The sequence below is a fragment of the Schistocerca gregaria genome, chromosome 1 (genome assembly GCF_023897955.1).
Source record: "Schistocerca gregaria isolate iqSchGreg1 chromosome 1, iqSchGreg1.2, whole genome shotgun sequence".
Lineage (NCBI taxonomy): Eukaryota > Metazoa > Arthropoda > Insecta > Orthoptera > Acrididae > Schistocerca > Schistocerca gregaria.
In genome coordinates, this window is record NC_064920.1 from 130,175,645 (window position 1) to 130,197,752 (window position 22,108).

General features: G+C 42.7%; 1 protein-coding gene across 3 annotated transcripts in view; it reads left to right on the top strand.

Annotated features, from left to right (window-relative positions):
- Positions 1-22,108, top strand: part of LOC126334819 (NCK-interacting protein with SH3 domain) — an 88,694-nt gene that overhangs the window by 27,518 nt on the left and 39,068 nt on the right. For 2 of the 3 annotated variants that reach the window (XM_049997466.1, XM_049997485.1), the window contains 3 exons: positions 1,190-1,372; positions 14,280-14,426; positions 19,399-19,701. In XM_049997466.1, coding sequence (XP_049853423.1) covers positions 1,190-1,372; positions 14,280-14,426; positions 19,399-19,701 — 633 coding nt within the window. The remainder of the gene's footprint in view (positions 1-1,189; positions 1,373-14,279; positions 14,427-19,398; positions 19,702-22,108) is intronic. The other variant, XM_049997476.1, reaches the window with a different exon arrangement.

Sequence of the window (22,108 nt, forward strand, 5' to 3'; positions counted from 1 at the left end):
GTCATGTGGCAAATGACTACTATTGTTGGTTCTGATTACATGTTCACCTTTCAATAACACCATACCCCACTATCCACCCATCCGATAACACATGTGATCAGTGTATTATAAACAATGAGATTTCTGTAACATCATTTTACCTCTCATCTGGCTACATTAGTAAATCAAAGCAAAAGTATGCTGTACTTGGAGTTACTTTTCTTCTTAAAAAAATCATGCAGTTGTTGGAAAATACAATAAGATGTATGCAGAATTTAAAATGAGAGCTCAAACTATTGGTTGATATTGTAACCCAATGACATTATAGTATAATGAGGGATGTGTAAAAATGAGATTAGAGTTGGAGCCACCTAAGGAAGATAGAAGAGGACTGGCATAGCCCAACTGAAAAGACACAGTTACAAATGCATTGGGCTAATGTTTGGGTTACGAGATTCAGATTTCAGTCCAGGCACCTAGAGTTAAGATTACTGGAGTGTTCTCAAATCACTTCAGTTTGATGCATGATGGGTTCTTTAAAAATCGTATTATCATTTATTTTATTCTGCTTTCCATACTGAGCCAGTATTTAATATCCAATACTTGTGGTGTTGGTGGTATGCCTTATGCTATTTCTTTTATAATTATTATTGTTATTATTATTATTATTATTATTGTTGTTGTTGTTGTTGTTGTTGTTGTTGACTAGAAGGCTGTACTATAAATAACTGTGAAATTTTAATGATAGCCTCAGATACTGTTCTAACACAAGAACATTATAATTTATTGCTCAAACAGCAGACACGTTACAATACAGAAGTAGCTGGCGGAGCCTTCCACTCTGGCCTCTATACTCGTTAGTTCCAACAGAGGTCCAGTCAGCAGGCTGTGCATGCAACTGCCATCATATTAGCAGTCCAAGTGAGCTCTATGGCCAAATCCAGCACAAACTCCACACATAGACTACGAAGCAGTGCACATAGTAAGTTCATAGTTACAGCCCTCCTCTTCCTTTGTGAAGAAGTGAGCGTGGTGCTCGTATCCATTTCTTGTGGTCGATGTAGGTTGTTAAGTCATGTGACACACAGCCATCCGTACATAGGGTCAGAAGTGGCATGATCATGGACAGATGTGGTGCCAGCCCCCCTCTCCCGTGAAATACCGTATGGTAGGACAGATGATGCTGGCGCAGCTTCCTTTTTCTCTTCAGAGTCCAACACCAGGGAAGGAGGTTGCAGCGAAGGTGGCAGGACAGGCGGCGACTGCTACAATGGAGGGAGCAGTGGCAGAGGTGTTGGCTGTGACAGTGCATGAGATGAACTCCTTCCACCTGCAGGAGACATCCACAGCAGAGGAGACAGTTGTGAAAACGTTGGCAGTGGCAATGGAGAAGGTGAGGGCACCGCTGCGATATAGGAGATGACCAGACAGACAGAAGATGCAGGAGCAGCAGAGGAACACCCAGTGCACAGCTGGCCATGTGTGGTCTTGGTTGACGTTTCCCAACACTCTGCCCTCAACTGTGTGGAAGACACAGACATATTGGTCACAGGTATTCTCGAGCAGAAGTAGCAGAGTCCAGGGCCTGCTGGATCCTTATCGCCAACAGGAATGAATCTATAAGAACTGAGAAACAGGTTAAGAGCTACTTCCAGTGACACATATACATCTACATCTACATTCATACTCCGCAAGCCACCCAACGGTGTGTGGCAGAGAGCACTTTACGTGCCACTGTCATTACCTCCCTTTTCTGTTCCAGTCGCGTATGGTTCGCAGGAAGAAAGACTGTCTGAAAGCCTCCGTGCGCACTCGAATCTCTCTAATTTTCATTCGTGATCTCCACGGGAGGTATAAGTAGGGGGAATCAGTATATTCGATACCTCATCCAGAAACGCACCCTCTCGAAACCTGGCGAACAAGCTACACCGCGATGCAGAGCGCCTCTCTTGCAGAGTCTGCCACTTGAGTTTGCTAAACATCTCCGTAACGCTATCAAGGTTACCAAATAACCCTGTGGCGAAACGCGCCGCTCTTCTTTGGATCTACTCTATCTCCTCCGTCAACCCGATCTGGTACGGAACCCACACTGATAAGCAATACTCAAGTATAGGTCGAACGAGTGTTTTGTAAGCCACCTTCTTTGTTGATGAACTACATTTTCTAAGGACTCTTGCAATGAATCTCAACCTGGTACCCGCCTTACCAACAGTTAATTTTATATAATCATTCCATTTCAGTACGTTCCGCACGCATACTCCCAGATATTTAACAGAAGTAACTCCTACCAGTGTTTGTTCCGCTATCATATAATCACACAATAAAGGATCCTTCTTTCTATGTATTCACAATACATTACATTTGTCTATGTTAAGGGTCAGTTGCCACTCCCTACACCAAGTGCCTATCCACTGCAGATCTTCCTGCATTTCGCTACAATTTTCTAATGCTGCAACTTCTCTGTATACTACAGCATCATCCGCGAAAAGCCGCATGGAACTTCCGACTCTATCTACTAGGTCATTTATATATATTGTGAAAAGCAATGGTCCCATAACACTCCCCTGTGGCACGCCAGAGGTTACTTTAACATCTGTGGACGTCTCTCCATTGATAACAACATGCTGTGTTCTGTTTGCTAAAAACTCTTCAATCCAGCCACACAGCTGGTCTGATATTCCGTAAGCTCTTACTGTGTTTATCAGGCGACAGTGCGGAACGGTATCGAACGCCTTCCGGAAGTCTAGGAAAATAGCATCTACCTGGGAGCCTGTATCTAATAACTTCTGGGTCTCATGAACAAATAAAGCAAGTTGGGTCTCACACGATCGCTGTTTCCGGAATCCATGTTGATTCCTACAGAGTAGATTCTGGGTTTCCAAAAACGACATGATACTCGAGCAAAAAACATGTTCTAAAATTCTACAACAGATTGACGTCAGAGATATAGGTCTATAGTTTTGCGCATCTGCTCAATGACCCTAGACTGGGACTACCTGTGCTCTTTTCCAATCATTTGGAACCTTCCGTTCCTTTAGAGACTTGCGGTACACGGCTGTTAGAAGGGGGGCAAGTTCGTTCGCGTACTCTGTGTAGAATCGAATTGGTATTCCGTCAGGTCCAGTGGACTTTCCTCTGTTTAGTGATTTCAGTTGCTTTTCTATTCCTTGGGCACTTATTTCGATGTCAGCCATTTTTTAGTTTGTGCGAGGATTTAGAGAAGGAACTGCAGTGCGGTCTTCCTCTGTGAAACATCTTTGGAAAAAGGTGTTTAGTATTTCAGCTTTACGCGTGTCATCCTCTGTTTCAAAGCCATCATCATCCCGGAGTGTCTGGATATGCTGTTTCGAGCCACTTACTGATTTAACGTAAGACCAGAACTTCCTAGGATTTTCTGTCAAGTCGGTACATAGAATTTTACTCTCGAGTTCACTGAACGCTTCACGCATAGCCCTCCTTACGCTAACTTTGACATCGTTTAGGTTCTGTTTGTCTGAGAGGTTTTGGCTGTGTTTAAACTTGGAGTGAAGCTCTCTTTGCTTCCGCAGTAGTTTCCTAACTTTGTTGTTCAACCACGGTGGGTTTTTCCCATCCCTCAAAGTTTTACTCGGCATGTACCTGTCTAAAACGCATTTTACAATTGCCTTAAACTTTTTCCATAAACACTCAACATTCTCAGTGTCGGAACAGAAAATTTCGTTTTGATCTGTTAGGTAGTCTGAAATCTGCCTTCTATTACTCTTGCTAAACAGATAAACCTTCCTCCCTTTTTTTTATATTCCTATTAACTTCCATATTCAGGGATGCTGCAACGGCCTTATGATCACTAATTCCCTGTAATGCAATTACAGAGTCGAAAAGTTCGGGCCTGTTTGTTATCGGTAGGTCCAAGATGTTATCTCCATGAGTCGGTTCTCTGTTTAATTGCTCGAGGTAATTTTTGGATAGTACACTCAGTAGAATGTCACTCGATGCTCTGTCCCTACCACCCGTCCTAAACATCTGAGTATCCCAGTCTATACCTGGTAAATTGAAATCTCCACCTAAGACTATAATATGCTGAGAAAATTTATGTGAAATGTATTCCAAATTTTCTCGTAGCTGTTCGGCCACTAATGCTGCTGAGTCGGGAGGTCAGTAAAAGGAGCCAATTATTAACCTAGCTCGGTTGTTGAGTGTAACCTCCACCCATAATATTTCACAGGAACTATCCACTTCTACTTCACTACAGGATAATCTACTACTAACAGCGACAAACACGCCACCACTGGTTGCATTTAATCTATCCTTTCTAAACACCATCTGTGCCTTTGTAAAAATTTCGGCAGAATTTATCTCTGGCTTCAGCCAGCTTTCTGTACCTATAACGATTTCAGCTTCGGTGCTTTCTATCAGCACTTGAAGTTCCGGTACTTTACCAACGCAGCTTCGACAGTTTACAATTACAATACCGATTGCTGCTTGGTCCCCGCATGTCCTGACTTTGCCCTGCACCCGTTGAGGCTGTTGCCCTTTGTGTACTTGCTCGAGGCCATCTAACCTAAAAAACCGCCCAGTTCACGCCACACAGCCCCTGCTACCCGTGTAGCCGCTTGTTGCGTGTAGTGGATTCCTGCCCTATCCAGCGGAACCCGAAACCCCACCACCCTATGGCGCAAGTCGAGGAATCTGCAGCCCACACGGTCGCACAACTGTCTCAGCCTCTGATTCAGACCCTCCACTCGGCTCTGTACCAAAGGTCTGCAGTCAGTCCTGTCGACAATGCTGCAGATGGTGAGCTCTCGCTAGCGAGACTGGCAGTCTTCACCAAATCAGATAGCCGCCGGAAGCCAGAGAGGATTTCCTCCAATCCATAGCGACACACATCATTGGTGCCGACATGAGCGATCACCTGCAGATGGGTGCACCCTGTACCCTTCATGGCAACCGGAAGGACCCTTTCCACATCTGAAATGACTCCCCCCGGTATGCACACGGAGTGCACATTGGTTTTCTTCCCCTCTCTTGCTGCCATATCCCTAAGGAGCCCCATTACACGCCTGACATTGGAGCTCCCAACTACCAGCAAGCCCACCCTCTGCGACTGCCTGGATCTTGCAGACTGAGGGGCAACCTCTGGAACAGGCCAAGCAGACATCTCCGGCCGAACATCAGTATCAGCCGGAGACAGAGCCTGTAACCGGTTCGTCAGACAAACTGGAGAGGCCTTCCGTTCAGCACTTTGGAATGTCTTTCGCCCCCTGCCACACCTCGAGATGACCTCCCACTCTACCACAGGTGAGGGATCAGCCTCAATGTGGACAGTATCCTGGGTATTCACAGTCGTAGTCCGATCGGGGGATGCATGGGACGAGCTGGCCGTCCCCGACAAACCCCCATCCGGACCCCTACGGTGATGCCCATTGGCAAGAGCCTCAAGCTGTATGACCGAAGCCAACACTGCCTGAAGCTGGGAACGAAGGGATGCCAACTCAGCCTGCATCCGAACATAGCAGTTGCACTCCCTATCCACGCTAAAAACAGTTGTGCAAAGAACGTCTGAATTAATCTACAGAGAGCACAAACAATTTGACACAAAATTTAAACGGTTATTAAAATACATATTTCTTCATCTGAGTCTTAAATGTTTGTACTAGTCATTCTGTTTACCGGTTCAGTTGAGGGTGGAAAAAAGGAGCCGTGACATGGTGGAGACCACTTTTTTTACATAAATCTTCAAATTTCTGAGATGTGAACTGGGAGCCAATGTCGGTAACTTTTGTGTGTGGAAGACCTTCCATTGCAAAAATTGACAAAACAGAATTTATTGCTGCCGCCGAAGTAGGCAGACAATGCATCACATACAGAAACTTAGAAAAAGCATCAATTACAAGAAGTCAGTAGAAATTCAAAAAAGGTCCCACAAAATGTACATGAATTCTGCTGTATCCTTCTACAAGTGTGAGTGCTCTTTGTGTGCTGCTGCTGCTGCACATTTGTGCTCCTATCAGCCACCAACTGTATCAGTGCAGGCCGGACGCTGAAGGCCACCTGTAGGAGACGCGCAAGGCACCGCCTCCACACCACCAAGTGCTGACAGCTCACACATATATAGGCATGGAGCAGCTCTCAGTAACCCTCTTTGTGTTCATTTAGTTTTCCTTGTAACATCAGTCGTTCTATGTCTTGTTATATGCAGATTTACAAAAGGTTTTTTCTGTTATTTTTCAGAGGTTTATGAATAAATCTATATTTGTGTTACTTGGATCAATTTCATATATTACTTGGTCACTATACAATTGGCAATGAGTTTGGAATGGTTTCCGTGTGTGCAGTCTTTATATGCAGTTTAATCAAGTTAGTCATTATGGTCACCATGTCACTGGCTCTTGTCAGCTTCCATTCACCCACTTTTCTCCTGTATGATGATTCAGCTGAGGATTTGGGAGCTTACGAAAAAGGACTCAGACAGCAGTTTCTGGCTTTGTGTGACAGACTTGAATTTGGCCAAAGCCTTTGTCCTCTTGTGATTTCCACCCAAAAAGTGTCAATTACTGTGTCTGCTTGCCCCCTTACAAGAACCAGCAGTTCTTACTCTTGATAACATGTGCAATGTATCATCCAACTATCATCACAAGCGAACAGATCATAGCGATGCAAGTTGAATTCTACCGATGCCGCAAGGCCTGTGCATCTGAGCTTCAAGGCCTTAGCCATAAGTGTAAGTTTGTTACAGATGTCCATAATGACTCTTATGCAGACTCTGTGGTGCATGACACAATTACCTGTTTAACTCTGAATAAGGAAGTGCAGCAGGAGGCTTCGACTCTGGGGAAATCCCCCCATTGACAGAAGTTTTTGTAAATAGCACTATCTCTAGAAGTTTCTCAGGCAGCAGGTGACCAAATTGAAGTGTGGGGTGATGTGGCAGCAGTGTCAAAAGATGTGCCCACTAGGATGACAGATAGCTTGCACGAGTAAACATTTTGCCAAGTGCTCCAGCTACAAAAATAGACAAAAGTGCTGCAGTGACGTTATTGAATTCTCAAAGCTCTGAGAGTTTAGGCCTACCGCCATTGACCCCGGTCACACAGAAACTGGGGAGTTATAAAAAACAGAAGATTGCGCTGCTGGAACAATTTACGGCATCTGCCTCTTATGTCAGTGGTTCATTACATTACATTTTTGGTGGTTGCTGATGCTAGTGTTCAGAACTTATTGGGGATGCATGCATTTCAGGCATTTGGATTTTCTGTCACCAATGCTGTTCACCTCTTGTCAGATCTGGTACGAAATTCTTTGAACGTTCTGCTTATATTTCTTTGAAATCCATAGCTTGGCCATGTGACAGCAGAATTGGACAGACTTCAATCTCTAGGCATGGTGCAACATGTTATTGGGAGTGATTGGTCATCTCTGCTGTTTGTTATTCAGAAACCATCGGAAGCTTTGCTCATGGGGTGACTTCAGTACTATTGTCATAGTGCAGTCAATCCTGGATACATATCCTCTCCCACATCAGGGGGAACTGTTATCAAAAATATTGGGTGGCCAGTACTTTCGTAAAATTGATGTGTCTGAATCAGATCTCCGGGCTCTTGTGGACAACAAGTCTTGGCGAGTTCTTGTTTTGAATACTCCTTTTAGTATCTGTCAGTATTTGCACCTTCCTTTTCATGTCGCTAGCACCCCTGATATTTTACAATGACTTTAGAACAATTGACTATGCCTTTTCGGTTTACATTAATTATCTGGATGATAGTGTTGTTTTGGGCTCCTCCACAGCTAATCACCTGAAAAATTTGCACTCTGTTTTCTGTCCAACAGCCCTCAGGCTTAAGGCGTAACCTCATGAAATATTTCTTTTTTTCCAACCTTCTATTGTTTATTTGGGATTAGAGGTCTCGTGGGATGGTGTTTGCCCTCTACTAGACCACATCTCTGTGGTTAAATTCGTATCTTGCTCCTCGTCCACAAAGGAGCTTGAGATCTTCCCAGGGAAGATAGCCTCCTACCATAAATTCCTGCTGGCGGCAGCCACATTGGGCCACTCATTACACACATCGTTACACAACAATGTACTTTTTTGCTGGAGCCCAGATTATGAATTTATTTTTCAAATGTTGAAATCCAAACTACTCTTGGCCCCTTGTTTAGCGAAGAAGAAGAAGAAGAGGCTCTTGCCATATTCTATGCTCTCAGGATATTTCATGTTTGTCATGCATGGTTGTGGGTATTACCTTGTTTCTGACAATAAACCATTTGTTTCATTGTTTAACCCTCATACTTTGCTGCCTGACAAGGCAGCACACCACCTACAGCACTGGGTGGTGTTCTTGTCTCACTAAAATTACAAAATCCATTTTTGACTTACGTCTAAACATGCCAATGCAGACACATTGTCCCACCTTTCTATGGGTCCTGATCACAACTTTTATCATGAAGAATTTCTTTGCTTCCATCTCGATATTGAAATGCAGGCTGTGGTCGAGTGTTTCCCAATTATGAGCTTGTGCATAGCAGCTGCTGTTGACACCCAACTCTTTCTCCGCCAGGTGATTCAGTTTGTTCAACAGGGCTGGCCAGAGAAACTGCAGGGTTGGGCTTCAGACTCCTTACAGTATCATCTCTCTGTTTTTGTTGGTGTTTCACTGTCGTCTACGGAAGACCTCTCTCCCAGGGTCAGCATTCCCACAACATAATGGTACAAGGTTCTACATCTTCTCCATCAGGACCATTGGGAAGTTCCATGCACTAAACTTTTGGCTAGGAGGCATGTTTTTTGGCAAGGAGTTGATGGCAAAAATGTCTGTTTTGTTGTTGCTTATGAGCAACATGCCAGACAGTGGGCAGCTACCAGGGCATCTGTCCCACTGGTCGACTCACTGCCAGTTGTGAAAATTCCTATTAGCTCTTGGTTGTGGATGCATTTTCGTGGTTCTTATGCTTTAGGGGTGTTTGTTCTTATTGAGGGGTTGTTGTCTAGTTTCCAACAATGGGCCCCAGTTTGTTTCTCTCGCTTTTAAATTACTTCGTTCCCATCATAGCATTCACCTTGTTATGGCTGCACCATTCCATTCTCAATGAAATGGTAAAGCAGAATGATCAGAGTGTACATTTAAGTCCCAAACGAAGTAGTTTATTGTGTATTCTTTGCCGAATGATGCCTTTCTCTGTTTGCTGAGCACCTGTTGCTTCACGCCTATGGGGGACCAGAGTGCAGCTGAGTTGCTTCATGGCCGGCAGCCACTCGTGCTCCTCCACTTTCTGTGCCCTGTACCGCACCTGCTGCGGTCAGGTTCATTTGGCTGCTTTGTGTCAGGATCACCGGTGTGGGTGCAAGAGTTGGGTCACTGGCCCAAGTGAATATCGGCCACTGTTGCCTGCCACTGGGGACACCATCTCTGTGACATTCATATAGCTGATGGTTGGTGGCGCATGGCTTTGATCAGTTGCACCCCTGCTTGCACTGGAAGCTACAGATTCACAGGTTGCGGCCCTGTCACCACTGCCTGCCCCACTGCCCTCTGCCTTGAGCCCATTGTCGCCTACTGTGGAGGTGCCCCCATCCCATTGGCTCAACCTCTTTGTGCGGTGCCGTGAGGTTCCAGCTTCCTGGCTCAGGGTGCCAGTCTATCTCCGCCCTCAGGTCCGTTGTCGCCGCCTGCTGCTCCAGTCGTGCCGCCTCTGCCGACCCTCCCACCATCACCACCTCAGCCCTCATCACCAGTGGTCCATCTCCTCTTCTCCGCACTGGGGCCTGCCTGCTGATGATGACCTCAAGGTGGCGATGGCACCTTCCCCTCCAGTGCTGTCATCGACCACCGAGCAGATCCACTGCCCTTGTGCGTGCTCGTGCCCCTCTGTATTCCGGCCCTATGCTCTCGTGCCTACCTGACACACTGTCCTGGCCCCTTTGTCGGCACCAGTTACTGCCACTACAGATCCAATGGATGTGTCTCTTGTCAGGGTACTGGCACCACCTCCTGTCATCTGGACTCTCACTATGCATGAGAGAGAGTGTGCTGTTTCCTCTTATTAGTGCATATGAATGTGAGTGTTCCGAGTGTGCTGTCACTGTGTGCGTGCATGTATGTGAATCATCTGCCAGCTGTATCAGATTCCATGTTCATTCAGTTGCACTGCTAACATCAGAAGTTCCATGTCTTGTGACATGGATTCACAAGAGGCTTTTCTGTTATTGTTCAGAGGCTTATGAATTAAGCCATATTTATGTTATTGGGATCCGTTTCCTTTATTACTTGGTTACTACACATTCATTCACAAGGTTGCTGTGGATCTAGCCTTGGTGGTAAAGCAGCACAGAGAGCCACATGATGGGTGGCACACTATGGAAGGGCTGCAACAACCTGTCCTGTTTCCCCATCAATGTATGGCCAAACAGTATGTCTGCATGCTGACACTTTTGTAAGTGACACACCCCTTTGATCCACATGTAATAAATACACAATCTTTACACTGAAGGATTGACACGACTACAACCCGTGGACTGGTGTCATTTGTAGCTACCAGCAGCGCCCCATCCCAAAGAGAAATATGATATTGTAATGCAAAATAGTTTCTCAAAAGATCAGAAGCCGTGCCCCGAGGTTTGTCCAGTCAGCTGTGTTACACAAAAGAAACAGCTTTGCTTAAGACACAATGCATCGCTACTGCAGCTGCAGTTTTAGTGCTAGTAATAGGAAACCATTGACAACATTTTGAGCGTCTGTGTCTAAATGAAAACAAAGTAATTCCTCTTTATCAAACTTGGAATCTGGACCAATAGGAAAATGCAATAATGCACCAGCATTTGTATGTTGCGCTGTAGTTCAAAAATGTATCTCATAATTGTATCATGGCAGGAAAAGAGCCAATCGCTGTAAGCGACTTGTGGCTTTGTCTGACAAGGATGCTGAAGGGTTTAAAAGAAGCACCAGTGGTTTGTGATCGGTGGTCAGGTGAAACTTAGACCTATGTAGAAAAACATTAATTTTTTTAGAGCATACTTGATCACCAAAGCCTCTTTCTCTTGCTGAGAATAATGCTGTTGTGCTGAATTTAAGGACTTAGAGGCATATGCAATGGGGCATTCAGAATCGTCCACATGCTTATGAGCAAGGACAGCGCCAAGGCCAAACAGAGATGCCCGTCAGCAACACAAGGTGCTGGCCCGGCTGAAAAGTGACCAAGCTAGGGACTGGAGCTTAGGTTTCAGCTACTGAATGCCTGGTCACAAGCCAGGGATCAGTTGGAAAGAAACATCTTTTCATAACAGTGCATGGAGTGGTTGTGTCACAGTAGCAGCATCCAGTATGAATTAGTGGTGGTAGGCAATTTTGTCTAAAAATGCCTGTAATTCCTTGATGGACATGAGGGGTGGCAACAAGGTAATAGCTTCAATATGCTGGCACAATAGTTTAATGCCGGTGTGCGACACTTCGAAACCCAAATTAATAATGGATGGTTGAAAAATCTGTATCTTCTCCGAATTGAACTTTAGCCCTGCAGACCGTAAAACAGAAAATAGACCACGGAGATTCTGCAGATTTTCATCTGTAGAGGCACCAGACACTTTTATGCTATATAAATAGTTTATGTAGCTTAGAAATGATACAAAAGTTTGCTCTTAAAGGTGTTGAAAAATAGGCAGTGTTCTTGCCACACCAAAAGGCAAATTCTGGTATTGATAAAATCCAAATGGGATGATGATGACTAGAAGGCATTTAGATTCCTCGTCAAGTGCCAGCAGAAAATAAATCTTTGAAAAATAATGCCCCCCCTCCCCCAGCAATTTTACTAACAGCGTGTCAGGGCGCAACAAAGGATAGGTATCAGTGATTGACTGTGCACTAATAGACTTGTAAAAAACACCACAGAGGTGTAATTTACTTGCAGGTTTTGTGGCTACCTCGAGTGTTGCTGACTGTTCACTGCAAGACAGAGGTTGAATAACATCAAGGTATTGAAGACAATCTGATTGTGCCTTTACTTGACTCTGTAAAGTATCCTGGAACAAAATGGGCAGGTGGACTGCTTCATTGTAATATGAGCCTCAAATTTTGTTGAGCACCCCAGTCCTAGAAAAAAATAGGGGAAAATTCAGCACAGAGAGCATCTAACTGTTGATATGGAACTTGATCAGAAACCAAATGCACTTCATCAGCAATGGAGAATTCAAACAGCTCAAAAAGAGTCCAAAGCAAACGGATTTTCAATGTAAGCATTGGCCACAACTAGGAATGTTAACGAACAAACCACAGTCTTGTAAGATAGAGGTACAGAAAACTGTCCAAAATGGAAATCAGTTGCTTGTTATATATAACTCACGAGCCTCCATGACGCTGGAGTCAGGGAGGGAGAACCCAAGTCGACATAAATCTGAGAATTCACCAATGTTGCTACTGCACCCATGTCCTTCTGCATTCTTAATGACTTGTTAAATTTCAGTGTACAACTTGCTTTGAGACGCCATCACAGCTGACACACAGTTTACATACATGTTTGTTTTGTCCTCCGTCAGGTATTAAAAGGAGTTACATACAGAAGCAATGTGTCTTTTCTTGTGACACCTGTTTCACGTTACCCAGCACTTGGTACACATAGTCTGTTCGTGTTGAATGGAGTAGTATGGGCATGAAGGCAGTGCTGTTACTGTTGTGACACATACTGTTGTTGCAAACATTGATTACCTGTGTGACACTGGGACATGTGCTGGACTCTGCATTAGCATTTACGTTCCCTTGCAAACTGGCTGAAGGCTGAGAGGGGTGAGAGGAACTGATTTCTGAAACTTCGGACCAGGCTTCTATCTGACTACATACAGACTGTGGAACTTGAATGACTGAGCTATGCCCAGTACTTCTGTAATTGTAGAATTTTCACACTGAGATCAATTTCGGACTTCCTTATCGGGAACAAAACGTATGATAGCATCGCAAACCATTTGATTGGCATAGGATTCCTTATGAACATTTGTCAGAAAAGTACGATAATGGCTAAGTCCATGTAGTCTTGCTGCCCATGGCTTCTATGACGGTTTGGTCACTTTTGGCAATGGTAATACTCCACACAAGCAGCTATAATGTGAGTACATTTACAGTGATAGGTAGAAATTAGCTCACAAATCTGATCGAATGAAAGATGTGAAGATTCTTGTAAGGAGGCAAGCTGACACAACAGCTGACGCCCGTGTGGTGAAATGTACAAAAAAAAGGGTCTTGTACAAGTTTACATCTGGCTTCTTGAATGCGAGGAAATGTTGCCACAGCCATCACAATCTTCTCCTGCATCACCCTATTTGGGGAACAGTGGCAGATATGCTGTTAGTGGGGCCACAAGTTGTGCCAGTGTAGTCGTGAAACTGGAAACAGCAACTGTCAGCACCTCCTGTTGCTCAAGAAGAGATTTAAGCAATGCATCCATGGACATTAAACACAAAGGACTAATGGCAAGTGGAACACATGGAGTTGAATACTGTACTCATCACCAAATTAGGGTTCTAACCTAAAAACACTGTAATTTGCTGTGTGAACAGTACACATATGTGGAGGATAAGGTACAATACAATTAGCAGTACACAGGTTTCCAGTGTAACCTTGCGTTCTGGCCTGTATGTTCATTAGTTCCAACAGGGGCCATAGCCGGTAGGTCGTACATGCAGTTGCTGTTGTATTAGCATGCCAGGTGGTCTCTAGTGGCCAAATTAAGCACAAACTTTATGTGTGAACTATGAAGTGGTGCACACACTAGATTGTTAGTTAAAGCAGATGCTTGTTCCATTAGACCTCTGTTAAGTGTAAGAAAATTTCATGTGCCGAGTCTCATTCAAATCGTGGTCCTTTCATAGAGATGAAGTAATAGGTTGCGTGACTTTTCTTAAGTGTAACTCTGACAGTGGAGTTGGCTAGGTGTCTTCATCATGCATTCACATCGACTAACTGAACAAGTGATGAATTATGCAAGTAAGCTGCTGTCACTTCTAACTGATTATGTTTGAAGTAGTTGTGGTTACCGTAAGTTGAGGGTGGCCATCACAAACCTGCTAGCTTTCAAGGTTTAAAAATGGATGACAGAGGACAGAGGCAATCTTCAGACCAACAATGCTGTTGGCATTGCTTGGTCTCAATGCATTCTTATTACCAGACTACTACTTCCTATTTTTAATAAAGAGAATTTCTGTATTTATTTGAAGCTTTTATAAATAAACATTTTAATTTTATCAAATGTTATCAATATTTGCTACACTGAGAAAGCATGAAATGACATAATTATTTTACGGTTTGATGAACAATTTTTTTATACTCATTGTTGTTCTGTAGGGTGATGGTCAATCTGTATCTCCTGTACACGAACATGAACGTGCCAAACAATCTGCCAGACGTACTACATCAAGCCCAGTTTTGAATGAAAAACACGGTTCCTTGGTAGAAGTTGATCCAAAGATTGCTTATCAACTTGTTGAGCAGGTATGACAGTAGATATTGCAAATATGTATGTGATGAATATTCGTTATTGATTAAATATTTTCAATGTGAATATTGTTAATGTGACATATTTAATAAAGTTCGGGATTTCAGTACAACTAATCTACCCTTGACATCTGGTAACCTTTACTGATTAGCCATTTTGGTGATATATTTCACTAGCTTCCATATTTTGGGTATGTAATAATGCTTGCTCTTTCTTTGATGTGATGATGCTACACTGTGTGATCAAAAGTATCTGGACACCCCCAAAAATATATGTTTTTCTTATTAGGTGCATTATTCTGCCACCTACTGCCAGGTACTCTGTCAGCGACCTCGGTAGTCATTAGACATCGTAAGAGAGCAGAATGGGGCACTCCACGGAGCTCACGGACTTCGAACGAGGTCAGGTGATTGGGTGTCACTTGTGTCATATGTCTATACATGAGATTTCCACACTCCTAAACATTCCTATGTCCACTGTTTCCAATGTGATAGTGAAGTGGAAGCGTGAAGGGACACATACAGCACAAAAGCGTTCAGGCCAGCCTCATCTGTTGACTGACAGAGACCACTGACAGTTGAAGAGGGTCACAATGTGTAATAGGCAGATGTCTATCCAGACCATCACACAGGAATTCCAAACTGCATCAGGATCCACTGCCAGTACTATGACAGTTAGGCGGGAGGTGAGAACTTCGATTTCACAGTCAAGTGGCTGCTCGTAAGTCACACCTCACGTCGATAAATGTCAAACTAAGCCTAGCTTGGTGTAAGGAGTGTAAACATTGGATGATTGAACAGTGGAAAAATGTTGTACGGAGTGAAAAATCTTGGTACACAATGTGGCGGTCCGATGGCAGGGTGTGGGTGTGGTGAATGCCCGGTGAACGTCATCTGCCAGTGTGTGTATTGGCAACAGTAAAATTTGGAGGCGGTGTTGTTATGGTGTGGTCATGTTTTTCGTGGTGGGGGCTTGCACCCCTTGTTGTTTTGTGTGGCACTATCATAGTACAGGCCTAAATTGATGTTTTAAGCACCTTCTTGCTTCCCACTGTTGAAGAGCAATTCAGGTATGGCGATTGCATCTTTCAACACGATCGAGCACATGTTCATAAGGAACAGCCTGTGGTGGAATGGTTACGTGACGGTAACATCCCTGTAATGGACTCGCTTGCGCAGAGTCCTGACCTGAGACCTATAGAAAACTTTTTGGATGTTTTGAAACGCCGGTTTTGTGCCTGACCTCACCAACCGACATTGATACCTCTCCTCAGTGCAGCACTCCAAGAAGAATGGGTTGCCATTCCCCAAGAAACCTTCCAGCACCTGATTGAACATGTGCCTGCGGGAGTGGAAGCTGTCATCAAGGCTAAGGTTAGGCCAACGTCATATTGAATTCCAGCATTGCCAGTGGAGGGTGCCATGTACTTGTAAGTAATTTTCAGCCAGGTGTCCGGATACTTTGGATCACATAGTGTACATATCACTGCCATAACCATTTCGCTAATTTTAATAGCTCACATCCCTTATCAGTTCTGAATAAATTATATTTTCTGACACATTCATACAAACTAAGAAACACACATACAATTTCTGCCTTTCGAGCAGTTACTTCATTACTAATATGGAAGTATAGCGAATATTAAAAAGAGAAAAGAAAGAGCCAAACATACAGATACGAGTCAGGGATTTGTTTATATATTTTGCTTATAACAGTTGTAGATTCTGATATAGCAGTTAATAAAATTCAGTGTCGGTTGTTATCTATTTATAAGCACAGGTTAATAAAGGTTAACGTTTATTCTGTGCTTGTAGTACACAGGTGATAGTAAAATGAAACTGAATATAAATATAAAAATAAAGGGGAAAAGAAGTTTTCAATCTTAATAATAATGCAATAAGGACACAACATGAATTGAAATAAAATAAAGGTGAGACTGAGCTGAATAACTATTAACAAGAACCTTTCACAAAGTAATTGCACTCTGTGTTTTTAAAAACTTTGGAATTCAGAAGAATGTTGCCCTGTAATTGGCTTTCCTAAATCTTACTTTGATATTCTAGTACAATAAGTAACAGATTCCACCAATAGAACTCAAGACATGCCCACCCATAAAGATCCGTGCTACTCTACTCTGAAACTGATATGAGAAGGAAAGGTGCTACTCGCCATATAGTGGAGATGTTAAGTCACTGATAGGCACAATACCGACTCTCACAATTATAGCTTTTGGCTATTGAGGCCTTAGTCAATAGTAGACACTCTCGTGCAAACACACACAACTCACACACACGACTGCAGTGGGGTTTCAGTTGCCTGAAAATGCAGTTTTGTGTGTGTGTGTGTGTGTGTGTGTGTGTGTGTGTGTGTGTGTGCGTGTGTGTGTGTCTATTGTTGACAAAGGCCTAATGGATGAAAGCTATAACTGTGAGAATCTTTGTATTGTACCTGTCTGCGGCTCAGCATCTCCGCTATTTGGTGAGTAGCGACTTTCCTTCTTATAATATTATTACATTCCATCTTGGATTTTCTACTCTGATAATCTTCTTCTTCTAATACTGCTACTGCTAATACTAATCCTGATACTTCAATTGTATTTATTCAACTGCTGTAGTTGTAGTACTACATAATGCTAAAATTTGCTTAGTTGGACTCCAAAGTCTGACATATCGTACTCTAAATTGGTGAAAACCTCATCCTGCTTCATTGTCTGGTGATACATAGCAGTGGCAATGGTTCAGCCAACCAGGTGACCTATTTGCTTGCTGAGCAGTGCACTGTTATGGAAGTGGCAGTATTGCTTAGTTTAGTTATTTTCATTTTTCATGAATCATCATTACAATCTCTATATGTACACATTTACAGTGCTTCAATGATGGATTTAGCATCATATACCTGTAGTGACTATTCTCAATTATGAAAATGCTGTTTCAGGGTTTATTAATGTGACGCTTTGCATTCTTTTACTCAGATTGGATGAAAACCATTTATCTATAAGACCTCTGATACTCTAATAATGGAGTTTCTCTAGAAGGTACTGTGCAGTGCACTATTAAATGCTGTTGACAACTGACAGGAATTACCTGTTGCAATACTTTGTCTCAAATTTTGTGTAATCTTATTCATAAATAGAAAATTGATATATTCTGTGAAGATACAGCCTTTCTATCTTACTTTGAGATGGGTGTGTTTTTGTTCTTATGTACATAATCTTTTCCATTGCCTCCGAGGAGTAGTTAATCAGTTCCTGATGTTGCAGTTTCTCTCACACTGTGACACAACACTTCATTTTCACTAATAGTGGGATCGCCACCACTGTGCAGATCTTTCATAAAGACATAAACATTCCTTTATAGACAAAACATGTTTTACCCGTTTCTGCCATTCATTAATACTACACTTCAATCATTGACATCCTATCAGATAGGTTACTTGTGCTTCTTTTGTCATTCAGAATATCAATGATGGTGTAGCTTACTCCATTCTAATCAATTTACTCATTTGTTATACTCTGTGGCTTCTTAGCATATGAGGCATGATCACATAAGTGGAATTTTTTTGCTTCTCGACGAATTTGTGTGAATCAGATCTGCACCAGATCTACAGCAGAAGGCCTCTATGATAATTACCAAGAATGTATAAACGTGCTTTTTACATTTTGACAGTTTATGCTACCAGTTTTACAATATCACAGATTAATTACTGGGTTTTGTGCTTTTGTGGCATTTCCGCTCCACAAATGTCACTGACAGTGGACCTGATCATACGAAATTCTTGTGAAATGTTTTTGGTGGACTACCTGAAGCTGTGAACTCCTGTAATCATGTGCAGTTTAAATGCCCACAATTGTCTGACTTTTACTCACTCTGACAGAAAGCCCCTTTATTATATAGATGCAAGCATTTTTAACTGTAGAATGCTTAGTCTGGAATAGCACAATGTATGTTTAGTGGACTGTCCGGAGACTTATGGTCAAATCGTGTATTTCCTCATTGCATCATTAGTTGGATCCTACTGTTGAGGTAAGAGTGAAGATTAGTCACTTTGCCATGTAGTGCTGGTGTTCATAATAATTACTCTCCAGTTGCCTGCCAAATCAAAATGTTGAAGTACATATTTCATCCAAACCATCCCCTTCCAGCAACCTGTAAACACAGGTTTCTGATCTCACACTTTTTGCAATATTTTTGTAATCAGGCTATGCAATAAGCCACAATATTCTTATCAGTTAACTGAACAAGGTAGCTCAGAAATTGATGCATGAAAGAAAGGGGGGGGGGGGGGTTCAAATCCCTTTCCAGGCATCCAAATTTTGGTTTTCCAGGATTTTACTGAATCATTTAAAGTGAATATCAAAAACGGTTCCTTTCAAAAGGCCATGGGTAATTTCCCACTTCGATTGTTGTCCAGTCTGAGCTCATGCTCTGTTTTTAATGATATCATTACCAATAGTTAGTAAATCCATAATATTGCTTCCTTCCATAAAACTGTGATCAATAGGCTACAACTATGTATTGGACCAACTGGAACATTGAAGTGGAAAAGCAAACAGCCTTTATTGGTGCTTCGTTCAGTAAGTCGTGCATGACTGTACTGCTCCCTGATCTTTTGTGGGACAGTTTATTTTCCTCATATCAATGAGACTTCAGGGAATGTTATCTTAATAAGAGCTGTTACAATAAGTATATAACTTAGAGCATTGCAATATAGGAAGCAGAGTACCATTAGAAATGATAAACTTGCACTGACCTTATTCCCTGTTTTTCATTTTGAATTCTTAAATGATGAAAACTCATTGTCTTTGGCAAAATCTTTCTGGGAGGCAAATAGATATTTCCTCACCAGTTTCACATTTGAGGTCATTAAGCACTCAAACATGATGTGTGTACCTAAACTTGCTGTAACTCAGATTACCATTAACAACTGGAAGCCGTAATTTAAAACTGAAGTTGTTTCTATTTTTATAAGGTGCGAGTGCAGACACAGCTATCGTATGATCTGTCACGAGTGGCAGTAACGACGGTGGTTAGTGGTCTGTGCCCTCTAGTGGAAGCCACTTGCCGGCCAAAGCTGCGTTCTCTGCTAGCAGCAGTGCAGGGGCCACTGTCAGCACCTCGGGCTGTACTTGCAGAAACCCATGATGCTTATCGCCTTCGTGTCATCTTCTCTGAGCTTACTTCATGCAAGAATGACTCTCAGCAGCGCAGCTGGTCACTGCATGAAGATGAAGCTGTCATCTGTGATTATCTTGATGAGCTCATCAACATATTGGTAAGGAACCAGCAATGTATCATTCCATTTACTTACATATAGTGTGTTCTGTTATTCCTGTGAACATTGTTTAGTGTGTACATTACAAACAGAGTTGTTGTAAACGAACTGTCTTAGTAACTGTGCCCATGTGTGCTGTAGTATTTTTGGTTTGCTATGTCATGTGGTGGTCTTAATCAATGCAGGCACTGTCAAGTGCCATTAGCTCACTCGCAAACAGGTGTAGTTCAGGTAGGCTATGCACAAGGTGGCCTTGTTGCATGTATTCTGTGCATGTACTAGCCACTTGGCCACCCCTGGCCACAGGTTCCTGGCCAGTGTTGTACAATTGCGTGTGTTATAGCCCGGCTGCCAGACTGCCCATCCGATAGCTGTTTGCTCACCTGTACCTTTGGGTGCTCGGCTGCTTGCCAGCAGGCATGCAAGCCAGAACAGCCAGTCATTGGTACCTAAATGCTTACTGGTTTCAGATTTTTTCCAACAACTGTATAATATACCCACCACAACTCCAAATATCATCTGTATGTCCTGTACAGCATTCTCATGCCAATCTGTGCCTGACTAATAACAGTGAACATATTTGAATAGTGCAACCACCTGTCAACAGACGTGAAGTCAAAAAACTGTCAGAGCATTGTCGGACTGTTTCAGATCATGGGGGAGACTATATAGCTGCTGATTAATTTAAATCTTCATGTTTATCTGTTGTATTCAATAAATAAATGTAAAAATGCTATTTAGCATGCACTGTACTAATACAGATGAATTGCAGCTTACCATGATAATATTACAAAAAGTCTTTTTCAGTTAAACAAAGTGCCTTAAATCTTCATGAATTGGTAGGATATTATGCACTTTTGACTGCAAAACAAAATGTGTGTATGTTCAGTCCACAGTCAAATTGAAGTAGCATTACAACACTACCACAAAAGTAGCAGTGGGGGCAGAGGCATAACGAAATCCTGTTAACAAATCATTCAGTGCCACAAATAAGTCCATACAATTAACTGAACAGGAAAAGCAACAATTAATGATGTGCAATACTGCAAGTTCGTCACCTTTATGTCTACAGGTTGCAAAAGCAAGGTAGTGACAAAGCATGTGGGGGGAAGTAGTGTTCTTAAGATTTATATGCTGATTGTCAATTTAACAGCTAGTAGCTATTCCACAGTAGAGGAAAAAATCCTAGTCGCATATAGAACTGAAAACTAACGCACTCTTCACTTTGTATGGCAAACACTTTACCACTAAGTTAGCAAACAGTTGCAGTAGGCATCACTCCCTTGTTGTCCCAATAATGGCTAAGACAGATGTTTTGCAATGTGAATGGGAATGGTAGTTGCTTTTTCTGTTAGAATGAGCTTCCTGGTCTCAAAAACATCAATTTCCTACATCTGTGTTATCCTTTACGTGAGAATCATGCAGAATGTAGCAGTGAATATAGCAGAATAATTCTGAACCGTTTAAGGAAGTAAATAAATAGTCAAATAGCTGCCAAATGTATTCTACATTGTTGCCAATTCTCCATTAGATTAGTGACAGGAAGAATACATTTCTCTCGTTCTGTCTCCTTTTTTAAAAAAAAAAGAAAAAAAAAAGCTGGCTAGCACGGGGGAAGCTCACACATCAGTGACATGGCATCTGGCTGCTGTCACATTGACTTGGAGAAAAAGTACCTGTAGGTCAATTAATAGATTAAAAAAATATACTCACAAGGTGACAACAGGAGGAAACATCTGTAGAAAATGCATATAAAAGTTCAGGAAATGTGCAAGCTTTTGAAGCAAACTACTCCTTCTGGCAGAAGGAATGAAGGGGAAGGAAGAGGGATGAAGGAAAAGGTCACCCTTCTCTGAACTGCGATTTTCTTATTGTTAGTTTTAATGCTGTTTTACAGTTTCCTGATGTAACTGCATCATTGGTCCCCAGGCATTGCATCAGATAATGTTGTGGAAGCTGCACAATATTTCAATGAGGCAGCAGCTCCTCATCTCCAGGTGCTTGGTTACATGTTGGTCCAATGGCTCACCAATACAAACACTGACTTGCTAGAAAAGTGCAGGCACCAAGGGGTGGGTCTATAATGTCAACGTAGATGAATCGTAGAGCACAGAGACATCCAGTGCCTCCTGCCGGAGAAATGGAACATGGTTTTCGCATTTGCGACGGGAAAAATGTTGCTGCAAATATTGGCCCAGTGCATATGCAGGCAGTGTGTTGGTGCCCAGTTTGTGTGTGCGGACTTTGATTCTCCATATGCGATGACTCGGATTTGTTCGTCTGTGGCCAAGTATGCCTTAGTACCACCAGTGCTGGTTCTGTGCCTTGCTGAATGGAAATCCCCTGTGTCTATTGATAAGATTGTTACTTATACAAATTTAGACTGCGTCTTTAATGGTGGAGTCCC